Source organism: Piliocolobus tephrosceles, chromosome 11 (genome assembly GCF_002776525.5).
Source record: "Piliocolobus tephrosceles isolate RC106 chromosome 11, ASM277652v3, whole genome shotgun sequence".
Classification (NCBI taxonomy): Eukaryota; Metazoa; Chordata; class Mammalia; order Primates; family Cercopithecidae; genus Piliocolobus; species Piliocolobus tephrosceles.
The window spans coordinates 1,673,124-1,698,557 of NC_045444.1; the positions used below are offsets into that span (position 1 = coordinate 1,673,124).

The following is a 25,434-nucleotide window of genomic DNA, read 5'->3' on the forward strand; positions in this document are numbered from 1 at the left end:
AAGTTCTGAGGATTGTTAGCGTCTCAGTGTGTGCACCACACACGTGTTTTCATCTGCTGTGGCTGAGCAGGAGTTGTTCTTCCTGGGAAATTTAGACATGAACCGGGATCCAAAAGCCCTCGGGGCTTCTCTTTCACTTCTTCATGATAGGTCTCCAGGCCTATGTTTTAAACTACACTTTGTAGAGGCCGCCGAGTCCTTGTCTTCTGAGCTGTAGATTGCCTGCACTTGGCACTTTTGTGGAGCAAAAGGAAGACCTGGTGCTTTGGGACGCTCATCCCAGTGATTTGGCATCATGAGGCAATTGCCTCTTCCTGTGTAAGAACTCAAACAGGTGAAGTGTAAGTTTTTCAAGGAAATATTTCTTCTTTCTGATATTTTAATGACAATTTAATACACAATAAATTGTTACTTGTTTTATTTAGCATAAGGAGTGGGAAGGCCACATTTATAGGACACACACTATGTGCCAAGCATTATCCCAGACCCTGTACATTATTTTCTCCTTTAAGCCTTGTCCAATTTTACAGATGAGAAAACCGAGCCTCAGCTAAGGTAGCCAAGCTGAGTTACACAGTTCAGGTATAATCAAGCAAGGACTAAGTAAGGGTCTGTGTGGTCCTGGGGCCTCTCTCTTGCCCACAATCCCTGGGCCTGGGCAGCAGCAGAGGCTGGGGAGTGTTGCCACTGTGAGTGGGATGGTAGCCCTCCCTTCTGTAATCCAGTGAATCGAAAGCATTGTTAGAATGTGGATGATCTTAAAGCTAAATAGCTATTAATTTCCCAGCATTAGCTTTGAGAGATCAGGTAGTTTACCCAAAGTCACCCAGCTAGAGGAACCCTAAATCTTGGAATACTAAAACCAATACTTATAATGTTACCAGTACAGGGTGTCCAGGTTCTTGGCGCTTTACACAAGGAATTGGACAAAATGCACAAAGCAAGGAAAGAATGAGGCAACAAAAGCAGGAATGTACTGAAAACAAAAGTATACTCCACAGGATGGGAGCCAGCGAGTATAGGGGCTCAAGAGCTCTGTTATAGAATTTTCTGGGGTTTTAGAGGTTTCCCATTGGTTACTTGATGTACACCCTGTATAAATGAAGTAGTGACCACCAGTCAGAGCCTGAAGTGGAGTTGCAAACTTAGACTCCTATGCCTTGGTTGCTTTCTGCAATCCACCAGAGATACTTTCCATTTTCCACCTGCCATGCAGAAAATGTGGGGGGTTTTACAAAGCGAGTAGCCTCCAGTCCTTTTGTTACTTAGGTGTGGAGAGTTCGGGTTTTCCTTCTGATTTAGTTCTAGGAGGTCAGCGTGAATCGGCCTTAGGTTCCTTGTCTCCGGACCCTTTTCTGCCTCAGTAACACTGTGTGGATTGAATGGCTCTATGACAATTTAGGGAGAGTGATCTGTACTTTTTGAGATCTTTGAAGAAAAAATGATTTTAAAATTAAATAATTTTACGGTGCTAGTGCAATGTTGTAGTGACACTGTCTGGACATGGGAAAGAAGACATTTTTTTTAATGTTCCCCATCCTGGGCATCCCTGCCGTAACAAGCAATGTGCTTTTGTTTTTCCGTCTCCTTTCAATAACTTTTCATGTGAATGCACATGCTTTGTATAATTGTAGTCCAGGTGAAGACACGGTGGTATTTCCTCATGCTTCATTTACCATTATATTATTTTTCAGTGCTGTTACTTTCTCTTATGATACCCATCATGTTGATCAACTAGGGTGTTCTTAGCCTTCAGTTGATTTCTGAGTTTTTTCCTCTTCTCTCTGTCTCTGCTCACCACCCTCCGTGTCCTGTGATTCAACATTACCCCTGGTTATGTTAAGGGTGGTGATCTGAAATTGACCCGATGAAATTGGCCTAAAGTGTAAAAGAGCAATTTGGGCTTTTCTTTTCTTTTTCTTTTTCTTTTTCTTTTTCTTTTTTTTTTTTTTTTGAGACGGAGTCTGGCTCTGTTGCCCAGGCTGGAGTGCAGTGGCGGGATCTCAGCTCACTGCAAGCTCCGCCTCCCGGGTTCACGCCATTCTCCTGCCTCAGCCTCCCAAGTAGCTGGGACTACAGGCGCCTGCCACCTCGCCCGGCTAGTTTTTTGTGTTTTTTAGTAGAGACGGGGTTTCACCGTGTTAGCCAGGATGGTCTTGATCTGCTGACCTCGTGATCCGCCCATCTTGGCCTCCCAAAGTGCTGGGATTACAGGCATGAGCCACCGCGCCTGGCCTGGGCTTTTCTTAAGGAGGTAGCCCTTGTTGGGGGTGGGGGGTACCCTTCTCACTTTAAAAGCATGAAACATACTCTCCTTTGTCCCACTGTTAGTTTTGGCTGAGCAGTAAGCGGTAACTCCTGGGCACCCCTTTTACAGCTGCTAACATTTGACGATCCGCTGCTGCCTGTTAATGGAAAAGGCAGCGTACTCTGGTTGCCTAGACTACACCTTCACGGTGTGCTTTATGTATTAGGTCTGAGCTGGCAGCACTTAAACATAAATCAGCCAGGTCAAGGCAAACATTAATCCTTGCTTCCAGAGCTTGTCCTTATTTTGTAAGTTAATGAGCTAGAGCAGAAGCAATAGCATGTTCTTATTTTAGAGCCCCGGATCAATTTACGGGCTAAAGGGGGCTATTTTCTGACCAAGTGGGTGGTCAAAGTATTGAAGCCCCACGCATGATGGAGAGTCACAGTTTGTCTCCAGCGGGTCTTAGGTTGGCTGATGGACCCAGGGTCTTTTGCTGATTCCCTCCTCCCCGCAGTGGATTCTGGGGTCGCTAGTGAGTATCATTGAAAGAGTTTGACTTCTGCTCTCAGGAGCTTGATGAAGACCTATTTCTGAAGCACTGTGCTGGGGATCCAGGAAGATATGAAAGGTATGGGGCTGGTGTCTGCCTTATGAGCTTGATATCTAGATGGGAGACAGGGAAACTTTGAAAGGTAACACATCAAGGGTACGCGAGTTCAGCAGGGCTGACAGAAGGTTCCTGTGGAGGGAGAGGCGCGGGGAGTTTGGTGTAATATGTAGGTTGATATAGGCTTTTAAGTTTGGGTTCATTCACTCATTCAACAAGAATTTATTGAGCTGGGAATGCAGTAATGAGCAGGTGCCTGCTTTCCTAAAATTTACACTCTAACTAGGAGAAGGCAGATGGTAAATGCAGTAATTTCCGGGAGTAGGATGAAGCTAAAAGAAAATCTGGAGAGAGCTCTTCAGGCCTAGGGAATTGCAAGTGCCGAGCCAGTGCAGAGTGCAGAGCCAGCAGGAGCCAATGATAAGGGATTAGAGCCAAGGCCCTTTCCTTCTCATACCCCTGCTCCCACCTCTTCTCACAAGGGGGGCCTTTCCTTTCCACCCACTTGCTTCCCCATGCCCCATTGGTATTCATGTCTTGACTTTGTATTTTATGTTCATTTGTTTATGTTTTGCTGTCCCCAACTAGAATGTAAACTGTGAGATCTGGGATTTGTTTTGTTTATTGCTCTAACTCTAGTGCCTTAAACAGTGCCTGACACACAGTAAGCACTCAATAAGCACATGAATGGGTGAAGGAAAGGCCGATGTGGTTGGGCACAGGGAGAAGGGAGGGTCGCACAAGATTCAGGAAGCAGATGAATGTAAAGGAGGGCACGTATGGGAGACTGTGCAAGGCCTCCGCAGGGACAGTGGGAGGACCAGATGCACAGGAGCAGGTGGTCTCATCTAAAGAGCAAACCTAAGAGCCTTCATTGGAAGTCAGAGAGAACATTCGTCCTCCAGTTTACATTCTAGTTGGGGACAGCAATAAGTAAGTAAATAAAAAAAAAAAAAAATTGATCCTCCCTTTCTTCTCTTTTTCTCTCCACATTTGTTAGCACTTACTATGTTCTAAGCACTTACTATGTTCCAAGCCCTGTCGGCACCAGAGATACAAAAGAAGGATTAGGCATGGTGTGATATTTGACTCTGAGGAGAATAGCAGTCCATCCTAAAGATTTGAAAAGAAAGAATCAAATTATACAAAAAAAGAAGTGAATTGTTTGGACACAAACTTGTATGTGTGTTCCTAGCTTTTCCTGTTGCTTACAGCATTAATATTGACATCTGGTAATTTGCTTACAGATGATAGTTCTGGGAATTCATGTCTGAATCACTAATGCAGATTGATATGTATATATTTGTAGAAGTGATGCTATCAAATAATTATTGTAAAGGATGAATGTAGTAATTAATAAATAAGATCAATGTAAACATGCAGAAGTTGATTCACACGTATTTAATGAAAAAGCTACATAAGGATAATGGAAATACTGAACTTGTGCTTAGCATGGCAAGAATGTCCAGTTGACCCTTGAACAGCATGGGTTTGAACTGCATGGGCCCACTTACATTCAGATTTTTTTTCAATAAGAGTTAGACTGAGTGTGTCTGCCTCTTGTTCCACCTCTTCTGCCTCTACCACCCTTGAGAGAGTAAGATCAATCCCTGCTCTTCCTCCTCCTCAGCCTATTCAACATGAAGACAAAGAAAATGAAGACCTTTGTGATGATCCACTTCCACTTAAGGAACACTAAATATATTTTCTCTTCCTTATCATTTCCATAATAACATGTTCTCTCTTCTGGTTTATAGTAAATAATACATATAACATATACAATGTGTGTTAATTGACTGCTTATGTTATCATTAAGGCTTCTGGTCAACAGTAGACTAGTAGTTAAGTGTTTGGGAAGCCAACAGTTACGTGTGGATTTTCACCTGTGTGGGGAGTCAGCGCTCCTAACCTCCGCGTTGTCGGAGAGTCAGCTGTATTCGTGTGCATGTCAGCCTCTGTGACTGGACTTGGCAAGAAGAGAGGGTATCACATTTTCTCATTTCTTTCCTCTCAGGAATAATTCCGGCTAATGGGAAGATGACTGTGACTATTAAGTTTACACCCTTTCAGTATGGGACTGCACAAATAAAAATGCAGTTATGGATTTCACAATTCAACTCTCAACCGTACGAATGTGTCTTCACCGGAACATGCTATCCCAACGTGGCCTTACCGTATGGCATCTTTGCAGTGTTTTTGTTTATTCTTAACCCTTTCTCGAAAATCCAAGTCTTCCTTTCTTCCATTCTGTCTTTCTTGTAAAAGAATGTCATCAAAAATGTATTTAAAATGATGAGCCAACATAAAATATACTTTAAAACATAACAGAAATATAGAACGTATCTATGCTAGTTCCTGGAGTTGCTTCTGACAAGAAGGGAAGAAACAAGAAAAAGGGATTTTTGAGGGACACGTTTTTTCACTGATTACTACTGATGCACTGTTTCAATTGTTTACCATACATATGTCTTACTGCCTATTCAAAAATTTGTACAATAGGGCCAGAACAACATAACTGTTTATAAGGTTTCCATATAGTATTTCTTTTTTTCTTTCTTTTTTTTTTTTTTTTTTTTTTTTTTTGAGACGGAGTCTCCCTCTGTCGCCCGGGCTGGAGTGCAGTGGCCGGATCTCAGCTCACTGCAAGCTCCGCCTCCCGGGTTCACGCCATTCTCCTGCCTCAGCCTCCCAAGTAGCTGGGACTACAGGCGCCCGCCACCTCGCCCGGCTAGTTTTTTTGTATTTTTTAGTAGAGACGGGGTTTCACCGTGTTAGCCAGGATGGTTTCGATCTCCTGACCTCGTGATCCGCCCGTCTTGGCCTCCCAAAGTGCTGGGATTACAGGCTTGAGCCACCGCGCCCAGCCCATATAGTATTTCAATTAACTGAGTCCTTGATGTTTGCAGTGCCTATTGCAAAGCTCAGTGGGAAATGGCCCACAACCTCAAGAGACCAAAATAAGTCGTATTACAAGTGATTTCACATGAGGCAGAGACAGAAATGTCTGAAAAACAGAAATGTTTGAAAAACACAGGAGGTTTTTCAAAGCACCATCAGACTAGTGAAGATGTGAAGTGGGATTAAGTTGTACTTCATAACAAATCCTTTCCGAACTTCCGTTTCCATTTGAATATGAGCTTGTGCTTTTACATCTCAGTACCTCTGGTTAGCATCATGATTTTTTCTTATACCCATGATTTTTATAAAAATTAAAAGTTGCTGGGCGTGGTGAGTCGCGCCTGTAACCCCAGCACTTTGGGAGGCTGAGGCGGGCGGATCACCTGAGGTCAGGCTTTCAAGACCAGCCTGGCCAACATGGTGAAACCCTGTCTCTACTAGAAATGCAAAAATTACCTGGGCGTGGCGACATGTCTGTAATCCCAGCTACTCCGGAGGCTGAAGCAGGAGAATTGCTTTAACCCGGGAGGCAGAGATTGCAGTGAGCTGAGATCACGCCACTGCACTCCAGCCTGTGTACCAGAGCAAGACATCGTCTCAAAAAAAAAAGTTGTCACAGTATAAATACTAATCTTAGAAGATTCTGACAATTGTTTTGAAAATGATAGGGAAATATCTTGCTTTTCCTCTTCTTTGCACATGGATACTCATCACATATTAACATCATTAAGCATATTACAAGTAGAGTAGCAACCTTATACCAAAATATGAACTCACTCCATGATATCTTAGATATTTATATCATGATTTTCTTCCTAAAAATTCGAAACAGCCTAAGTCAACTGTAGGATATTAGTGTGACCTGCTGAACCCAAATCCTGCAAATAACCGTCATTGAAATAAAATCACTCAGGCAACAAACAAGTAGAACTAAACACAGATTTTAAAACTGCTAATTTTTCTGGTGGCAAATAACCAGGTGAGCAAAATGGTGTTTGCCACTTCACATCAGGTGCTACAATACTCAAATGACTTTCTTAAAGACATCATATGAGTGCGATTTTTATTTGTATTTCCTTCCATAGCTGTGTTTTTACATGCACAACAGCACTGTATGACAGAAGCACCATACAAATGCAGGTGCACGCTATTTCTAAATTACTATGTTAGTATCTTATTTAGTATCCTCTTGACATTTTCAAGGACTATGTCTTAAGATCTGCATGTCTGTCCGAACTGCAAATAATATTATAACATATAAATTCTACCATGAAGGGAAAAAAAACTGACTGTAATTTCTGAACAGTAAAAAATACTGGCTGTAGTGTTCTCTGAAATTTTCATAGATTGCGTTCTTCACTTCATTATAGAGTGTGTGATAGACTTACTCATGTCTAAATTTGGCACTGCCAAATTCCACATGTAACTGACTTACCATTTTCTTAGACCTCTTTATTTCCATCATCAACGTTGAGGATATTGTTTAGGAGGCTGCTTTTTAACATCCCCAGGTTTAGTTGGTCCCCAGTATTTAACAGCAGAAGTGGTGTCAAGGCTCCACTGAGATGGGGTTGCTGATCCTCAGTTCGCTACCTGGCTAAGCACCTCACCCTGCACATCAGAGCATGTTGGTGGGTGTGAGTCTCACCAAAGGACAGGTTCTCCCATGCCCTGGGTTGTGCATGCTCTTACATGAGAGACATTAAATTTGAGGTTGCTAACATAAGTTCCATGCAACCAGGCCTGTTCAGTGGGTGCTCAGCAAATACATATTAACTGTCAGAGTGAGTGAATGTTCACCTATTTTTATCTTATTTTTGTACGGTCACAGAAAACAAGTGTTTATCCTATAAAACAATTGTTCACACATGGATGCCTAAACTATTATGCCAAATTGGTACTGAACAAATAAATTTAAAAATGGTTATTTTCAAAATCATAACTTTGCCTTGTGTTGCAGAAAAATATAACTATTAAGATAAAAATAATGTCTAAAAAAAGAAAAAAAGAAATGCTTCATAGGTAGCATTTCTGAATAGAACACAGTTCTACTGCATCTCATAATAGATAACCTGAATAGCTTCTGCAGGCTATTAGCTGCACTATCTCTAACTACCCATGTCCAAAGTCAATTTCTAATTACAGAAAAGAACCCAAACATTAATCTGAATCTCTTTTTGAAATATCTTGCTACAAACAATCGCATAATCATTCTTTTACTAGGAAGATAAATCAAGGTAAGTTTTTTTTTTTTTAATGTAATAAATCTAGCTGTTGAAAACCAACAAGCTAGAAATGGATTATGCTAGACCTTGAGAGCATTTTTCAGCATGTCACGTTTTCAGTCAGTATGTTCTTTAAGAATGTAAGGCAATGCAACCCCAGCACTTTGGGAGGCAGAGGTGGGCAGATCGCAAGGTCAAGAGATGGAGACCATCCTGGCCAACATGGTGAAACCCCGTCTCTACTAAAAATACAAAAATTAGCTGGGCGTGGTGGTGGATGCCTGTAGTCCCAGGTACTCGGGAGGCTGAGGCAGGAGAATCGCTTGAACTCGGGAGGGAGAGGTTGCAGAGAGCCGTGATCGTGCCACTGTACTCCAGCCTGATGACAGAGTGAGACTCTGTCTCCAAAAAGAAAAAAAGAATGTAAGGCAAAACAACCATTGGTGGGCTCTTTTGATATCTCTGATTATACTCTAATACACTGACGTCACATTTATTTTAGTAGACCACTGTTGAGGCACACGTTTATTTTCAGTTTAGATATAATAAGTGACTTGAAGTTGCGGTGTTATCAGAAGGAACATACAAAATTAGGAACCTTGAGTTAATGGCTTATTTACTAATTTCACTTTTGTTTAAACCTATAGATTAGAAGAGTTTGAAAGGTTCAATACTCTTTCTAAGAAAGGAAACGTTCCTCCAGAAAAAGCAATGATGCATATACATTTTCACCGACCACCAGCGAAGCTGAAGCCTCAGAAAGTGAAGGTACAGTGGGCCTTGTCCTCAGTGTGATGAGAGGGTGACAGAGTGGCAGAGTAACTGATTTCCCTATTGCTTTGGTCTCTCAGGAAATTGAGTACCAGAACCTCAGATTTCCAGTAGATTTATCGAATCCATTTGCTGTGGCAACTGTTTTAAACCAAGAACCAGGAAAATTGAAGATTAAAGAATTAAGAGAAGGTAACCAGTTGATTGGCCGTAAAGCAGCCTCTGAGCCGAATATGAAAGAGTGACTGCTTGTCATACTGATTACCTATGAAAAACAAAATTCGGTTAGATTGCTGTTATGCCTCACCATTAGAAATGTGTTTTTCTCTCTGCACATGACTTTAATCTGATTACTGGTATAAACATTGTCTGCTCCTGCCTTCAGTTTTGGACCAGGGCACTGAAATTTCAAAAACGAGACAGATGAAGGAGGCACTCTTTGAACAGAAAGTCAGACAGGACATTCACGATGAGATGGAAAATCATCTTAAGTGGTAAATATTGAGCAATTATTTGTATCAAGTGACCGTACAGTTGTTTTTAGATGATCTTTTATAAATGAGAGACAGTAAAATGTAACAACGTTTTAGGTACTTTGGAGAATTTAATGATTGTTTCTCTGCCAATGGTCCTTCCACTTAAGTAGGAAGTTTCTATTAAGAGTAGATATATGTGACCAAACCATGCTGTTTCCTGAATGTGACCAGTGGCAGGACCTGAGTGAATTGTGGGAGATGCTCCCTGCTCCTGCTGGCCACTCTGCTGGCACCCCCTCAGCCCAGGACAGATCTGGGTGCCTTGGGCACCCCAAATCACACTCCCGTCATCCTCTACCTCAACCAGGAGCCCCTGTGCCTTGGGCTGTGTGTCCCAGATGCCTTCAGGGTAGCCCAGTGGCGTGAGGCTCTGGGGGGTTCCTAATGGAGGTTTTAAAACTGAGATGTGAGAATTCTTGTGCTTCTGTGCCCAAATTAGAAACTTTTTCACGACTTTTTTTTTAACCAGATCAGACCAAGCATATGCACGTGTACAGATTTAGCTGAAAAGTAAACTCTTTTTTTTTTTTTTGAGAAAGGGTGTCACTCTGTCACCCTGGCTGGAGTGCAGTGTCACATCATGGCTGGTTGCACCCTCAGCCTCCCAGCCTAAAGTGAGCTTCCCACTTCAGCCTCCCAAGTAGCTGGGAGCACAGATGCACACCACCACGCCCGGTTAATTTTTTTTTCTGTTTTTTTTTTTTTTTTTTTAGAGATAGGGTCTCACTATGTTGCCCAGGTGAGACCCGATCCCCTGGGCTCAAGTATCCTCCTGCTTGACCTCCCAAACACAGGTCTGAGCCACTATGCCTGACCTAAAGTAAACTGGGCTAAAAAAGAGACTCTTGGAGAGTGTCACTGAGAGGCTGCCTACTCCATGACCCAGCCTCCACCCTTCCTGACACATGAGAACATGACCTCACCTGAAGCCCTCTGAAGGTGCCCACTGGGCTATTCCCCTGTCTCTGGGGAAATGGCCCTTGTTTCCAACAGAAATCCCTTCTGCCTCAGCTTACGTCTATAGTTACGGTCCCACCTCAGTTAATGGGAAGTACTCCAAGGAACTGAAAATTTTATGTTTATAAACACCTTTTCCCTATTATGAAAAACAGGTAGGTCATCATTGTAGGAAACCTGAAAACATGTTTTTTTACATATAGAGAAGAAAAAAAAATCACGGTGATGCCACCACTCAGCAGTGACCAGTGACCACTGTCAATACTGGGGTTTTTGTTCTTTCTGTGCGTCTCTGTATCAGACCTGAAGTCACATCCCAGATCCCATTCTGAATGCTGTGTTGTTCCTTTAATATTTTTCCCAACTTTTTATGTTGAAAGATCTTCAACCCACATATACTTAACCTCGGTTCACTAATTGTTCACACTAGGACACATACACTCCCCTCACTCCACACGCACGCACACACATATCTGCATGCACCTTTTCCCCCAAGCCATTTGCAACTAAATTGCAGACATCAGGAAGCTTCACCCCAAAATACCTCAGCATGTAGCTCCTAAGAACAAAGACATTCTTCAACATCATTGTAATCACTTCCAAGATATTTCACACTGATACAATAATATTATCGAATAATCAGTCTATAGGCAAATTTAGCCAGTTGTCCCAAAATGTACTTTATACCTAGTCTTTAAAAAAATATTTATTTTAAATTTTGTATAGATAAAATAGAGATGGGGTTTTGCCATGTTGCCCAGGCTGGTCTTGAACTGCTGCCCTCAAGCACTCCATCAGCCCTGGCCTCCAAAGTGCTGGGATTATAAGTGTGAGCCACCACACCCGGCCTATACCTGGTTTGTTTTTGTTTTGTTTTTGGAGAGAGGTATCCAGGGTCCAGTCAAAGATCATACCATTTGTATTTAGCTTTCATGTCCCTTTAGTCTCCTCTAACCTAAAATAGTTCTCTAGAACATCTCTCCACCTCCACTTTAAAAATCATAAATATTATTTATTTAAGGAAGGTGCTAGGTTTTGTGATGAATACATTGCATATTAGTTTCTTTAAATTGTGATAAAATTCATCATTTTAATCAGTTTAAAGTTTATTGTGCCTAGGTTTTTAGTAAATCCACAATGCTGCATGACCATCAGCACTACCCAATTCCAGAACATAGGCATCACTAGAAAAAGAAACCTCATACCCATTATCAGTCACTCCCCACTCCCCACTCCCCACTCCCCACTCCCTGAAGCCACTGGCAACTACAACCTACTTTCAGTCTGTATGGATTTGCCCACTCTGGACATTTTATATAAAGGGAACCACATAATACATGGTCTTTTGTGACTGGCTTCTTCCACTTAACATGTTTTTAAGTTTCATCCACATCATAGCATGTGTTAGTACTGCATTCCTTTTTATGGCTGAATCGTATCTCATTGAATGGATATGCAACATTTTGCTTATTCATTCATCAGTCACTGGACATTTCAGTAGTTTCCACTTTTTGAGTATTATGAATAATGCTGCTATGAACATTTATATGCACTTTTTTATGTGACCATATCTTTTCAGTTTTCTTAGGTACATACCCTAGGAGTGGAATTGCTGGGTCATATGGTAACTCTATGTTTAACTTTTTGTGGCGCCACCAAACTGTTTTCCATGGTGGCCGAACCATTTTACATTCCCACCAGCAACATATGAGGGTTATGGTTTCTCCACTTGCTCAACAGTACCTGTTATTTTCCATTATTATCATCATCATCATAGCCATCCCAGTGGGTGTAAAGGGGTGTATTGTTGTGGCTTTGATTTATATTTCCCTAATGATTTAGAAGGTTGAGCATCCAGATGTTGTCACTCATAAATATTTAAGATAAGCTTCACTTTGTAGAACACATTATTCATCTTAGTTATGCTGCTGAAGCCTCTATAACTTCTCTATCCCATGTGTCTCCTCCAGCATCTCAGCGTTCCTTTTCAGTTTTGGAATATAGTGAAATATTCCATCCTAAAGTTGACTCTGGTATTCTGATGGGTTCTGGACACCGTTGTTTTTTTTTTTTCCTCCCCAGGCAGGTGCACCTTGGTAAAGATCCTATGTCTTTTAAACTTAAAAAAGAGCTTACTGAGGAGTGGCAAAGAGCATGCGCCAAATATAAGGTCAGAGTTACTGCTAATTTGCTATCATTTGTTTCACTAGATGTTTTTAAATTCCTACCATCTGCAAGGTGCCAGGTGGAGGAAAACCCACAGTTAAGTTGGGAGTGGGAAAGGCTGATGACAAGTAAATTGTCAACCATAAATCAAGACTGGCTATAAGTGTCCCCAGAGACCTATAGTAAGTATTGTGGGGATGCAGAAGCCAGAGAGGAGAGAACACGCATCTGATTGGGATGCTTCCTGGAAAATCTTGTATAATTTTTTGAAAAGTAGTAAAGAGGACAAAGGCATTCATATGGAGGAAATGACTCAAATTTGAGTGGGAGTTTTGAGTTGGGGTCCCCTGTCCCATGATCTGTAGAGCGTGAAGACAAAAGAGACCCAAATTTGGTAACCAGGACCCACATCAGAGACAGATGCAAATGATAGTCCCAAGTCAGAGACCCTCAAAGGGGCCGAGCAGAAAAGGGAAACTGGGCTGAGGGGACCACACCTGAGGTTCCAAGGTAGCACCTGTAGGTTCAGGGATGGGAACTGGGGACTATGCAGCACCTGTGGCCTCACCATGCTTTGAAGATGGTTGTTACCTACACAGCAGCTGCAGAGAACACTGAGGACAAGTCCATAGTGGCTAAAACACAAGATACACATGGGCCAGAGGAGACAGGAGTCGGCTGGGGCTCTGTCTGAATTTAATTGGTAGGACTTGCAGAATGATCACATATTATATGAATTGGCTCAGGTTGCCATAACAAAGTACCACCGACTGGGTGGCTTAAAACAACAAAAATTTATTTTCTCATAGTTCTGGAGGCTGGAAGCCCAAAATCAAGTTCTCAGCATGTTTGATTCCTTCTGAGAGCCATGAGTGAAGGATCCGTTCCAGATCTCTCTCCTTGGCTTATCAGTGGCCACCTTCTCCTCATACCTTCATGTGGTCTTCCTCTGTGTCTGTGTGCTAATCTCCTCTCATATAAGGACAGCAGTCATACTGAATTAAGACCCACTCTAACAGCCCCATTTTAATTTGGTCACTTCTTTAAAGACTCCATTTCTAAATACCATCACATGCTGAGTTCTGGGGGTTAAGGCTTCAACGTAGAAATTTCGAAGGGACACAATTCGACCCATAACACAGATTTTTGAGCCGGGGAATGTGAGGTTCAGGTAGACTGACTTGGCAGCAGTGGCTGGAAGGGATTGGGGAAAAACATTTCTTGTCAGATATGAATATGTTTCACATAGAGAATGTACTTTTCTTTCTAGATTTGGAGTCCAACTAGATATTTAAATAAATTTGTCTTATTTTACTTCATTTTTCTTAAGACAAACAAAAGAATATAAAATCATTACACTGGTAAATCTTTGCATTTAGAAAAATCACATATTAGATGTGCATTTAAATTTAGTTCCACGTGTTCAGATTCTTTGCATGCTCTCTTGAAAACAAAACATCAAGTATTTTTTGCCAACCCCACAATGGAATGCTGTTTTCTAACCTTTTTAAAGGTGAAGTGGGCACAGACATGCCCAGATCAGTCACTGTGGGCACTGAGGCTGTGGCTGCGGGCAGTGTCAGCCAAGGAGCAGTCCCATCCTTAGCATGGCTCCTGGGGCAAGGAGGATGAGCAGGCAGCCCAGACACCCTGGACTATGGGAGATCAAGCGTCTCGGGGACCCCATTCTGTGTGTCCAGGGGATTTCATCTGAGAGCTGAGTCCTGGCAGGTGACCCAGTGGCATGGAACTCCTGGAGACCCCAGGCACATGGTGGAAACCAAGAGGAGAAATGGTGGGGGAAGGAAGGAGCTGGCCTCAGAGTGGAATGGCACAGCCCTCAAGGATGATGAGCTTTTACTCATCATCATCAAATCAGCAGTGTCTTAGTAAAGATACAATAAATCTCCCTTGTCGTTATTCTAGCTAATGATCTATTTGCCAGTCCCTTCTTTAAATTGCCTATTTTATTTTACTCTTAATGCTGGTGGGGATCTGGGTCTCCCCATGAAATCTATACTTTGAACTTAATGTGCTCAGTCTCAAACTCAACTTCCCAATATGTGCCAATCAGAGCTAGGCAGCTCACCACCCTGGTGACAATAGCATGCCTCTCTTATTTCTGAATAGGGTGTTAATGTGATGATCAGAATAGATTTATTCCAAATAAATCCTTTAACATTTTTATAAACAGTGTACTTAAGAGCCAAGCTGGTTTTTGAAGTTACCCAACAAACAATTAATAGAACACAGAGATAGGCAAAAACTAACACCATCTGCGGAGTATGCAGTCTCCTTTCCCACCTGGGCAGACACATATAGACACTGACCCCAGCCCAGCCAGCCTACCCCAGGAGTCACTGTTGGCTCCTGGGAATAAGAAAAAGGGCCCAGACGCCATCAGGGAAGCAGGCAGGTAAGGGAAGGAGAGCAGCCTGCGATCACTCACTGCCGGGGAACTGCAGGTCACTTTCCAGCCCAGGAAGACCTGTCAGCTTCCACCACCCAGGAGAAGGGAGGAATCCCCACGTGCCTTCCTTAAAACCTGACGCCGGGATAATCAACTTGAGCTTACAACTTCATTGGGACGTTAAATGTGTTTTTAATGAAATTTGTATACTCCCATAGTTACAGTTTCCTAAAATTCTTTCTATGAATGGTAAGTGTCTTGGAAATAATTTCCAAAGACACTATCTGTTAGTTATAAAAAGAAGGTATCTACTCAGGAGGCTGAGGCAGGAGAATGGCATGAACCCAGGAGGCAGAGCCTGCAGTGGACCGAGACTGCGCCACTGCACTCCAGCCTAGCCTGGGTGACCGAGTGAGACTCTGTCAAACAAACAAAAAAAAGAAGGTATTGAGTCTGTGCTTCGATCAGAGCTCCCTATGTTTAAACATACTGATCTTTTTTGCCTACTTGTGCTTCACCACTTCTAATGGGAACGTCATGGGTGGATTTGGTCAATTGCTTAATGGGTTTCTACAGGTTTTAAAGACAAAGTTTTGTGCATTTATATTCAACTTAAATTATTTTGATGATTGAAAACCCAGCTAGATAGAGGAGATCCTATTTTGGATGAGGAATTTCAGCGACTTAAAACAGAAGTTAGCCAAAAACGGGTCGTTCGCAACCAAGAAGAGGTGGGTAACTTTCTTTTATCTAGAATCTGATTATTGGCAGCTCTTTAAATGCTTATTTTTTAAAATGCTAAACGACTTTATAGAAATCCTTTACCAAGAGATATGTAATACTTTTTAATTTGCATAAATTTTCAGAATGTTCCCATATTTTTGCAAGTAAAGCATCAAAACTTGTAATTCATGTTTCTCTTGAAATGAACAGCATTACATACTTTGGCCACTCCTTTTCATCCCTCTACTTTCTTGTTTTGGGTCTCCTTTTTTGTTTTCCTTCATTCTCTAAACCCCTGTCCACAGGTCATCAAGGTGGATCCCTGGGCCTCTGTTCATTATCCCCCTTCCCTTGGTAGAAAGGATACAGAATCAGAAGTCAGAAGCCAGAGTTCTAATTACAACTCTATGACAGATTTGGGACCTTGGCAAGTCTCTTGACTGTGGTGCCTTACTGTTCTCAAATGTAAAATGAGTACTGTGGCCCCATCCACCTGATTATCTCTGTCTTGTAATATTAGTTCATTTTCACACTGCTATGAAGAAATACCCAAGGCTTGGTAATTTATAAAGGAAAAAGGTTTAACTGACTCACAATTCTGAATGGCTTGAGAGGCCTAGGAAACTTACAATCATGGCAGAAGATGAAGCAAACACTTCCTTCTTTTCATGGTGGCAGGAATGAGAAGAATGAAAACCAAGCCAAGGGGGAAGCCCCTTATAAAACCATCAGATCCTGTGGAAACTAAGTCACTAACATGAGAACAGGATGGGGGAAACTGCCCCCATAATTCAGTTATCTCCACCTGGCCCCTCCTATGACATGGGGATTATGAGAACTACAATTCAAGATCAGATTTAGGTGGGGACACAGCCAAACTATATCATTCTGCCCCTGGCCCCTCCCAAATCTCATGTCCTCACAATTTAAAACACAATCATGCCCTTCCAGCAGTCCCCCAAAGTCTTCACTTATTCCAGCATTAACTCAAAAGTCTCAGTCCAAAGTCCCATCTGAGACAAGGCAAGTCCCTTCCACCTATGAGCCTGTAAAATCAAAAGCAAGTTAGTTACTTCCTAGATACAATGGGAGTACAGGCATTCAGTAAATATACCCATTCCAAACGGGAGAAATTGGCCAAAACAAAGGGGCTACAGGCCCCATGCAAGTCAGAAATTCAACAGGGCAGTCATTAAACCTTAAAGATCCAAAATGATCTCCTTTGACTACCTGTCTCATATCCATATCATGCTGATGCAAGAGATGGGCTTCCATAGCATTGGACTGCTTTGCTCCTGTGGCTTTGCAGGGTACAGCCTACCTCCCAGCTGCTTTCACAGGCTGGCATTGAGTGTCTGTGGCTTTTCCAGGTGCACAGTGCAAGCTGTCAGTGGATCTAGCATTCTGGGATCTGGAGAATGGCAGCCCTCTTCTCATAGCTGCACTAGGCAGTGCCCTGGTGGGCACTCCGTGTGGGGGCTCCAACCCTACATTTCCGTTTGTACTGCGCTAGCAGAGATTCTCCATGAGGGCTCCACTCGTGCAACAAACTTCTGCCTGCACATACAGGCGTTTCCATACATCCTCTGAAATCCAGGCAGAGTTTCCCAAACCTCATTTCTGGACTTCTGTGCACCCACAGGCTCAACACCATGTGGAAGTTGCCAAGGCTTGAGGCTTTCACCCTCTGCAGCCATGGCCTGAGCTGTACCTTGGCCCCTTGTAGCTATGACTGGGATACAGGGCACTGAGTCCCAAGACTGCACAAAGCAGCAAGGCCCCAGGCCCAGCCCACTAAACCATTTTTCCCTTCTAGTCTCCAGACCTGTGATGAGAGGGGCTGCCATGAAGACCGCTGACATGTCCTGGAGATATTTTCCCCACTCTCTTAGTGATTAACACTTGGCACCTCGTTACTTATGTAAATTTCTGCAGCTGGCTTGAATTTCTTCTCAGAAAATGGGTTTTTCTTTTCTGTTACATCATCAGGCTGCAAATTTTCCAAACTTTTATGCTCTGCTTCCCTTTTAAGCATAAGTTCAATTCCAAACCATATCTTTGCGAATACATAAAACTGAATGCTTTTGACAGCACCCAAGTCACCTCTTGAACACTTTGCTCTTGAGAAATTGCTTCTGCCAGATACCCTAAATCATCTCTCTCGAGTTCAAAGTTCCGTGGATCTCTAGGGCAGGGGCAAAATGCCCCCAGCCTCTTTGCTAAAACAAAGCAAGAGTCATCTTCATTCCAGTTCCCAATGATTTCCTCATCTCCACCTGAGACCACCTCGGCCTGGACTTCATTGTCCATATTACTATCAGCATTTTGGTCAAAGCCATTCAACAAGTCTCTAGGAAGTTCCAAATTTTCTCACATTTTCCTTCTTCTTCTGAGCCCTGCAAACTGTTCCAATCTCTGTCTGTTACCCGGTTCCAAAGTTGCTTCCACATTTTCGAGTATCTTTATAGTAGCACCCCACTCCTGGTACCAATTTATTGTGTTAATTCGTTTTCACTCTGCTCTGAAGAAATACCTGAGGTTGGGTAAATTGTAAAGGAAAGAGATTTAATTGACTCAACAGTTCCACATGGCTGGGGTGTCCTCAGGAAACTTACAATCATAGCAGAAGGGGACACAAACACATCCTTCACATGGCTGCAGGAGTGAGAAGAATGAGAACCAAGCAAAGGGAGAAGCCCCTTACAAAAACCATCAGATTTCTTGAGAACTAACTCACTATCATGAGAACAGGATGGGGAAAACCGCCCCCGTGATTCAATTATCTCTACCTGGTCCCTCCCACAACACATGGGTATTATGAGAACTACAATTCAAGATGAGATTTAGGTGGGGCACAGCCAAACCATATCACTGGTTAAAAGTCTAACTTCTAATTTTAACAAGGATAAAATTCTAATCTCCCACCTCCATCATTCTCACTTTTCTTTGCTGGTTTTGCCATATCTGAATTATTTTTACCTCATTTCTCCCTGTCCTCCTCCTCACTAGATTTATTCTGGCCACAAAGTCTTGCCAGTAGCTCTTCCATGGGCCCTACCAGAGTCCAACCTTTGGGTGTCCCCCATGACTAATCCAATAGGCTTTTATGTCTGTATAACTGACCGTCTTCCCTCTCCTCTGCAGCTCATGGCATATGCCAAAGTAAGACTGATTCCCTTCTGACGTCTCTTTTTATATCATTTCCTTATTCAAGAACCTACAGTGCCTCAGGCTCTGGCCAGCCTCACTATACCCTCAGGCACTCTTTCCTCCTTATTCATTTACTAACTTAGATACACTGGTGCCTGGGACATGCAGGCACATGTGGGACAATACGTGTGCCAGCACTGGGCATGCAGGGCTGGGTAAAGTAGTCCTTCTTCCCAGCCAGGGGATCTCACAGCCCACGCCTTTCAATTCTGGATGCACTGTGAGCACCACCACATGGGTTTGGTGACTTTATTCTTCCTCAAAGTCACGTGTGTTTGCTTGAGCGTTCCTAACTAGACTGTAAGTTTCTTAAAACTCTAATCTTGTCTTCCACTTCTGGCCCCCAACTCAAGAAGTGTTCCTTATGATGCTGTGTACACTAAAAGTGCTTAATAAATAAATGCTCACTAAGCAATACAACAAATAACAACTTGATTTGGGATCAAACTCTAAAATGTTTCTATTAAATGTTTATGACAGGAGTTAAAAGTTAAATGTAAGATGTGCCTATATTTTATATTCACAGAAAATCAAGGAATTTCATCCTACTTTTGATCCACTCATTAATAACACTTGGCTCAGCAGGTCCAGGGCACAAAAACGGTTTCAACAAGTAGCACGCAAGGTAAGTCTCAGCACCAGCTGGAAATGTTGATTTGTTTACTCATCAGCATAAGGAAATCAAGCAATCGTGGTTTGATAACATCTTTATTGAGATACAATTTACATACCGTAAAATTCACCCTTGTAAAATGTACAAGTTAGTCATTTTTAGTATATTTATAGAGCTGGGCAGCCATCACCCCTATCTAATTTTAGAACATTTTTATCACCTCAAAAGGAAACTTTGTGCCCATTTTCAGTCACTCTTCACTCCCTCCTCCCCACAGCCCCTGGCAACCAGTAACTACTTTCTGTCTCTACGGATTTGCCTTTTCTGGACATTTCATATAAATGGAATCATACAATATGCAGCCTTTTAAAAAAATTAACTTACAAATTTATAATTGACACTAATAGTTGTACATATGTATGGGACACAGTGTAATGTTTCAATGCATGTATACATTGTATAAGGATCAAATCAAGATAATTACCGTATCCATAACTTTAAACATTCAATACATGGCTTTTGGTAACTGCTTCTTTCATATAACTTATTTCCTAGGCTTGTACATATTTTAGCATGTATCAATACTTCATTCTTTCTATGGCTGAAAAATATTCCATTGTATGAAGAGACCACATTTTCTTTATCCATTCATCAGTTGATGGAAGTTTCAGTTGTTTTCACCTTTTGGCTATTATGAGTAACAATGGGATATTGATCAGTTACTTCTAGGGAGAACAACTGAGAATGTCTGAGGGATCGTGCCTCTAGCATCCAGGCTTAACACGTGCCTTTCAGAGGTTTCGTCTCCCTTCTGTGGCTTCCTCACCCTCATGCTGGTCCTCCAGTGGCTTCCTGTTATCAGGATAAAACGAAGACTTCTGCGCCTCACATGCTAGTAAAGGGTGTCATGTGACCCTGGTCTGCCCGCAGCCACACCCCTCTAGCAGCCGCTGTCCTCTCATTGTCCCAGTCTGGTCTGCCACACACATGGTACTCATTCCCTGCTACCACCCTGTGAATCTGCTCTCAGTTCTGACTGTAGTGCCTCCCCAGCTGTGCTCCATGGGACTGCACCTGTCCTTTGGGCCAGCCTGAGTCCACTTGTCCTACAAGAGGCTGTCCTTGTGCACTTTGATATTTAGGGGTCTCCTCAGTGCTGTGTGCTTCTTGTGCTGCTGTAAATCTCTCATCTCTGTCACTTGTGTGTGGCTTCCCTGGTGGGCAGGGCCACACTTGAAGCCAGGGAGAGCAGTGAATAAAGCCCAGGCTGTGGAGCAGACTGCCTGCACTAACTCCTGGTGCTTCCTTGCACCTTCTGATCCTAGACAAGTTACATAACCACTGTGCCTTAGTTTCCTCACCTGAACACTGAGGAGAATAATGAGACCTGTCTCAAAGGGTTGTTGTGAGGATCAAATGAATGAATATGTATAAGGGACTTCAAATGTTTGTTACAGCTTGTCTTTCAGGCAGTCTTCTCAGCTTGGACTGGTGACAGTCTAGGTAGAGGGAGGCAGAGCTCACTGCCTTGGGGACCTACTCACCAGCCTCCAAGGCCCCATGACCCTCACCTATTCACCAGCCTCCAAGGCCCAAGAGCCTGTGTCCCTGGTGAGGCTTTCCCTGGGTGGTCTCTGCATATGTGCAAGCAGAGGCCACCACAACATGCTCAGGGCAGGGAACACAGTGGTAAGAAGAGGCAGCACAAAGCTGTGCTCCCAGGGAAGAAAGCACAGCCATTAACAATAGGAAAACAACAGCAAGAGACTGGCCCGGCTGGCGTGTTGCTAATGGGACCGCCTTGGTCCTTCTGCATCAAGCTCTCCAGCCTGAAAAAGGGTATCAGCAATGATGGGCTTTGTTCTGAGTGATGGCTCAGCCTGTTCCTCAAATGCCACAGCAAGCCCCGTCAGTTCTATGTGCCAGTGTGTCCCCACCCTGATGCCTTGCCTAATTTCCTCAACTACAGCCACAGACCAGGCTCCCAGCATCTCTCGCCTGGACCATGGCCACAGGTTCCCCTACATCCAGTGCCACATGGCAGCCAGAGTTGTGTTTGCAGAGCTAAAAGATGACAGTGTCTCTCCCCTGCTGAAACTCTCCAAAGATGTTCTATAACAGTTGAAATAAAATACACCATTTTTATCAAGGCTACCAGGTCACATTGGATTTCTCTGTCCTTTAAACATGCCGGTTGTTCCGGCATCCTCTCTCAGAACTCTCTTGCCAATATCTTTCCATTGTTGTCCTCTCACCATTCAAGCCTTGCATCAAATCTCACCTCTGCAGAGGCCTTCCCCCATGATCCTTGCATAAGTGGGCAGGCATCCCACCTCCAGCCCCTCCAATCATGGCCTCAGACATCCCCTTCTTATTTTCTCCAGGGTGTTTATCTTGTTTTTTTCTCTTAGTATTTATTGTCATCCCACTTTGCCTCCTACACACATTTGGAATATCAGCTCCTTGTGGGCAGTACATTTATTTGCTCCTCACTGTATCTCCAGTGCCTTGCACAGGACAGGGCACTGAGTAACCACTTTATAATATGTGTTAAATAAAAGAACCATTTGGGCTGGCAATATGGCCAAATAGGAACAGCTCCTATCTGTAGTTCCCAGTGAGACCAATGCCGAAGACAGGTGATTTCTGCATTTCCAACTGAGGTACCCGGCCCATCTCACTGGGACTGTTTAGACAGTGGGTGCATCCCATGGAGGGCAAGCCGAAGCAGGGTGGGGCATCACCTCACCCAGGAAATGCAAGGGGTTGGGGAACTCCTTCCTCTAGCCAAGGGAAGCCGTGAGGGACTGTGCCATGAGGAACGGTGCACTCCAGCCCAGATACTGCACTTTTCCCATGGTCTTCGCAACCCACAGACCAGGAGATTCTCTCGGGTGCCTATACCACCAGAGCCCTGGGTTTCAAGCACAAAACTGGGTGCCGTTTGGGCAGACACCGATCCAGCTGCAGGAGTTTTTTTCATACTCCAGTGGCGCCTAGAACACCAGTGAGACAGAAACACTCACTGCCCCGGAAACGGGGCTGAAGCCAGGGAGCCACGTGGTCTAGCTCAGTGAATCCCACCCCCATGGAGCCCAGCAAGTTAAGATCCACTGGCTTGAAATTCTTGCTGCCAGCACAGCAGTCTGAAGAGTTTGGTGGGGGGAGGGGAGGCGCCAGGAAATTCAAAATGGGCGGAGCCCACTGTAGCTGGGCAAAACCACAGTAGCCAGACTGCCTCTCTAGATTCCTCCTCTCTGGGCAGGGCATCTTTGAAAGAAAGGCAGCAGCCCCAGTCAGGGCTTATAGATAAAACTCCCATTTCCCTGGGACGGAGCACCTGGGGAAAGGGGTGGCTTTGGCGCAGCTTCAGCGAACTTAAACATTCCTGCTTGCTGACTCTGAAGAGAGCAGCGAATCTCCCAGCACAGTGCTCAAGCTCTGCTAAGGGACAGACTGCCTCCTCAAGTGGGTCCCTGACCCCTGTGCCCCCTGACTGGGAGACACCTCCCAGCAGGGGTTGACAGACACCTCATACGGGAGAGCTCCAGCTGGCATCTGGCAGGTGCCCCTCTGGGATGAAGCTTCCAGAGGAAGAAACAGGCAGCAATCTTTGCTGTTCTGCAACCTCTTCTGGTGATACCCAGGCAAACAGGGTCTGGAGTGGACCTCCAGCAAACTCCAGCAGACCTGCAGCAGAGGGACCTGACTGTTAGAAGGAAAACTAACGAACAGAAAGGAATAGCGTCAGTGTCAACAAAAAAGATGTCCAAACAATAACCCCATCCGAAGGTCACCAGCATCCAAGACCAAAGATAGATAAATCCACGAAGATGAGGAAAAACCAGCGCAACAAGGCTGAAAATTCCAAAAACCAGAATGCCTCTTCTCCAAAGGATCACAACTCCTCGACAGCAAGGGAACAAAACAGGGTGGAGAATGAGTTTGACAAATTGACAGAATTAGGCCTAGAAGGTGGGTAATAACAAACTCCTCCAAGCTAAAGGAGCATGTACCAACCCAATGAAAGAAAGCTTAAGAACCTTGGGAAAAGGTTAGAGGAATTGCTAGTTAGAATAACTGGTTTAGAAAAGAACATAAATAACCTGATAGAGCTGAAAAACACGGCACGAGAACTTCGTGAAGCATACACAAGCATAAGAGCTGAATCAATCAAACAGAAGAAAGGATATCAGAGATTGAAGATCAACTTAATAAAATAACGCGTGAAGACAAGATTACAGAAAAAAGAATGAAAAGGAATGAACAAAGCCCCCGAGAAATGTGGGACTATATGAAAAGACCAAACCTATGTTTGATTGGTGTACCTGAAAGTGACAGGGAGAATGGAACCAAGTAGGAAAACACTTTTCAGGATATTATCCAGGAGAATTTCCCCAACCTAGCAAGACAGGCCAATATTCAAATTCAGGAAACACAGAGAACACCACAAAGATACTCCTCAAGTAAAGCAACCCCAAGACACATAATCATCAGATTCACCAAGGTTGAAATGAAGGAAAAAATGTTAAGGGCAGCCAGAGAGAAAGGTTGGGTTACCCACAAAGGGAAGTCTATCAGACTAACAGCGCATGTCTCGGCAGAAACCCTACAAGACAGAAGAGAGTGGGGGCCAATATTCAACATTCTAAAAGAAAAGCATTTTTAACCCACAATTTCATATCCAGTCAAACTAAGCTTCATAAGTGAAGGAGAAATAAAATCCTATACAGACAAGCAAATGCTGAGAGATTTTGTCACCACCAGGCCAGCCTTACAAGAGCTCCTGAAGGAAGCACTCAATTTGGAAAGGAAAAACTGGTAACAGCCCCTGCAAAAACATACCAAATTGTAAAGACCATCAACACTATGAAGAAACTGCATCAATTAATGGGCAAAACAACCAGCTAGCATCACATAACAAGGTTAATATCACGTAACAATATCACAAGGTTAATATCACATAACAATATTAACCTTAAATCTAAATGGGCTAAGTGCCCCAATCAAAAGATACAGACTGGCAAATTGGATAGAGAGTCAAGATCCATCAGTGTGCTGTATTCAGGAGACCCATCTCACATGCAATGACACACATAGGCTCAAATATGGAGGAATATTTACCAAGCAAATGGAAAGTAAAAAAAAAAAAAAAAAGCAGGGGTTGGCTGGGCATGGTGGCATGGTGGCTCATGCCTGTAATCCCAGCACATTGGGAGGTCAAGGCAGATGGATTACCTGAGGTCGAGAGTTCGAGACCAGCCTGACCAACATGAAGAATTTTTAAGTATTAAAAATTCAAAACTTAGCTGAGTGTGCTTGTGCATGCCTGTAATCCCAGCTACTCAGGAGGCTGAGGCAAGAAAATCGCTTGAACCCAGGAGGCAGAGATTGTGGTGAGCCAAGATCATGCCATCACACTCTAGCCTGGGCAAGAAGAGTGAAACTCTGTCAAAAAAAAAAAAAGCAGAGGTTGCAATCCTAGGCTGATAAAACAGACTTTAAACCAACAAAGATCAAAAAAGACAAAGAAGGGCATGGTAAAGCAATCAACACAACAAGAAGGGTTAACTGTCTTAAATATATATGCACCCAATACAGGAGCACCCAGATTCATATTCTCAGAGACCTACAAAGTGACTCAGACTCTCACACAATAATAGTGGGAGACTTTAACACCCCACTTTCAATATTAGAAAGATCAATGGGACAGAAAATTGACAAGGATATTCAGGACTTGACCTCAGCTCTGGACCAAGTGGACCTAATAAACATCTACAGAACTCTCCACCCCAAATCAACAGAATACACATTCTTCTCAGCACTACATCACACTTATTCTAAAATTGGCCACATAATTGGGAGTAAAACACTCCTCAGCAAATGCAAAAGAATGGAACCCATGATAGTCTCTCAGACCACAGTGCAATCAAATTAGAACTCAGGATTAAGAAACTCACTCAAAACCGCACAACTACATGGAAACCGAACAACCTGCTCCTGAATGACTACTAGGTAAATAACGAAATTAAGGCAGAAATAAATAAGTTATTTGAAACCAAAGAGA

At 43.3% G+C, this 25,434-nt stretch overlaps 1 protein-coding gene across 1 annotated transcript in view; it reads left to right on the forward strand.

Moving 5' to 3' along the window:
- Positions 1-25,434, forward strand: part of CFAP221 (cilia and flagella associated protein 221) — a 118,228-nt gene that overhangs the window by 53,976 nt on the left and 38,818 nt on the right. Inside the window, exons 8-14 of the mRNA XM_023185217.3 lie at positions 4,873-5,032; positions 8,629-8,749; positions 8,833-8,944; positions 9,138-9,246; positions 12,328-12,415; positions 15,463-15,552; positions 19,281-19,379. Of these exons, the coding sequence (XP_023040985.2) occupies positions 4,873-5,032; positions 8,629-8,749; positions 8,833-8,944; positions 9,138-9,246; positions 12,328-12,415; positions 15,463-15,552; positions 19,281-19,379 (779 nt within the window). The remainder of the gene's footprint in view (positions 1-4,872; positions 5,033-8,628; positions 8,750-8,832; positions 8,945-9,137; positions 9,247-12,327; positions 12,416-15,462; positions 15,553-19,280; positions 19,380-25,434) is intronic.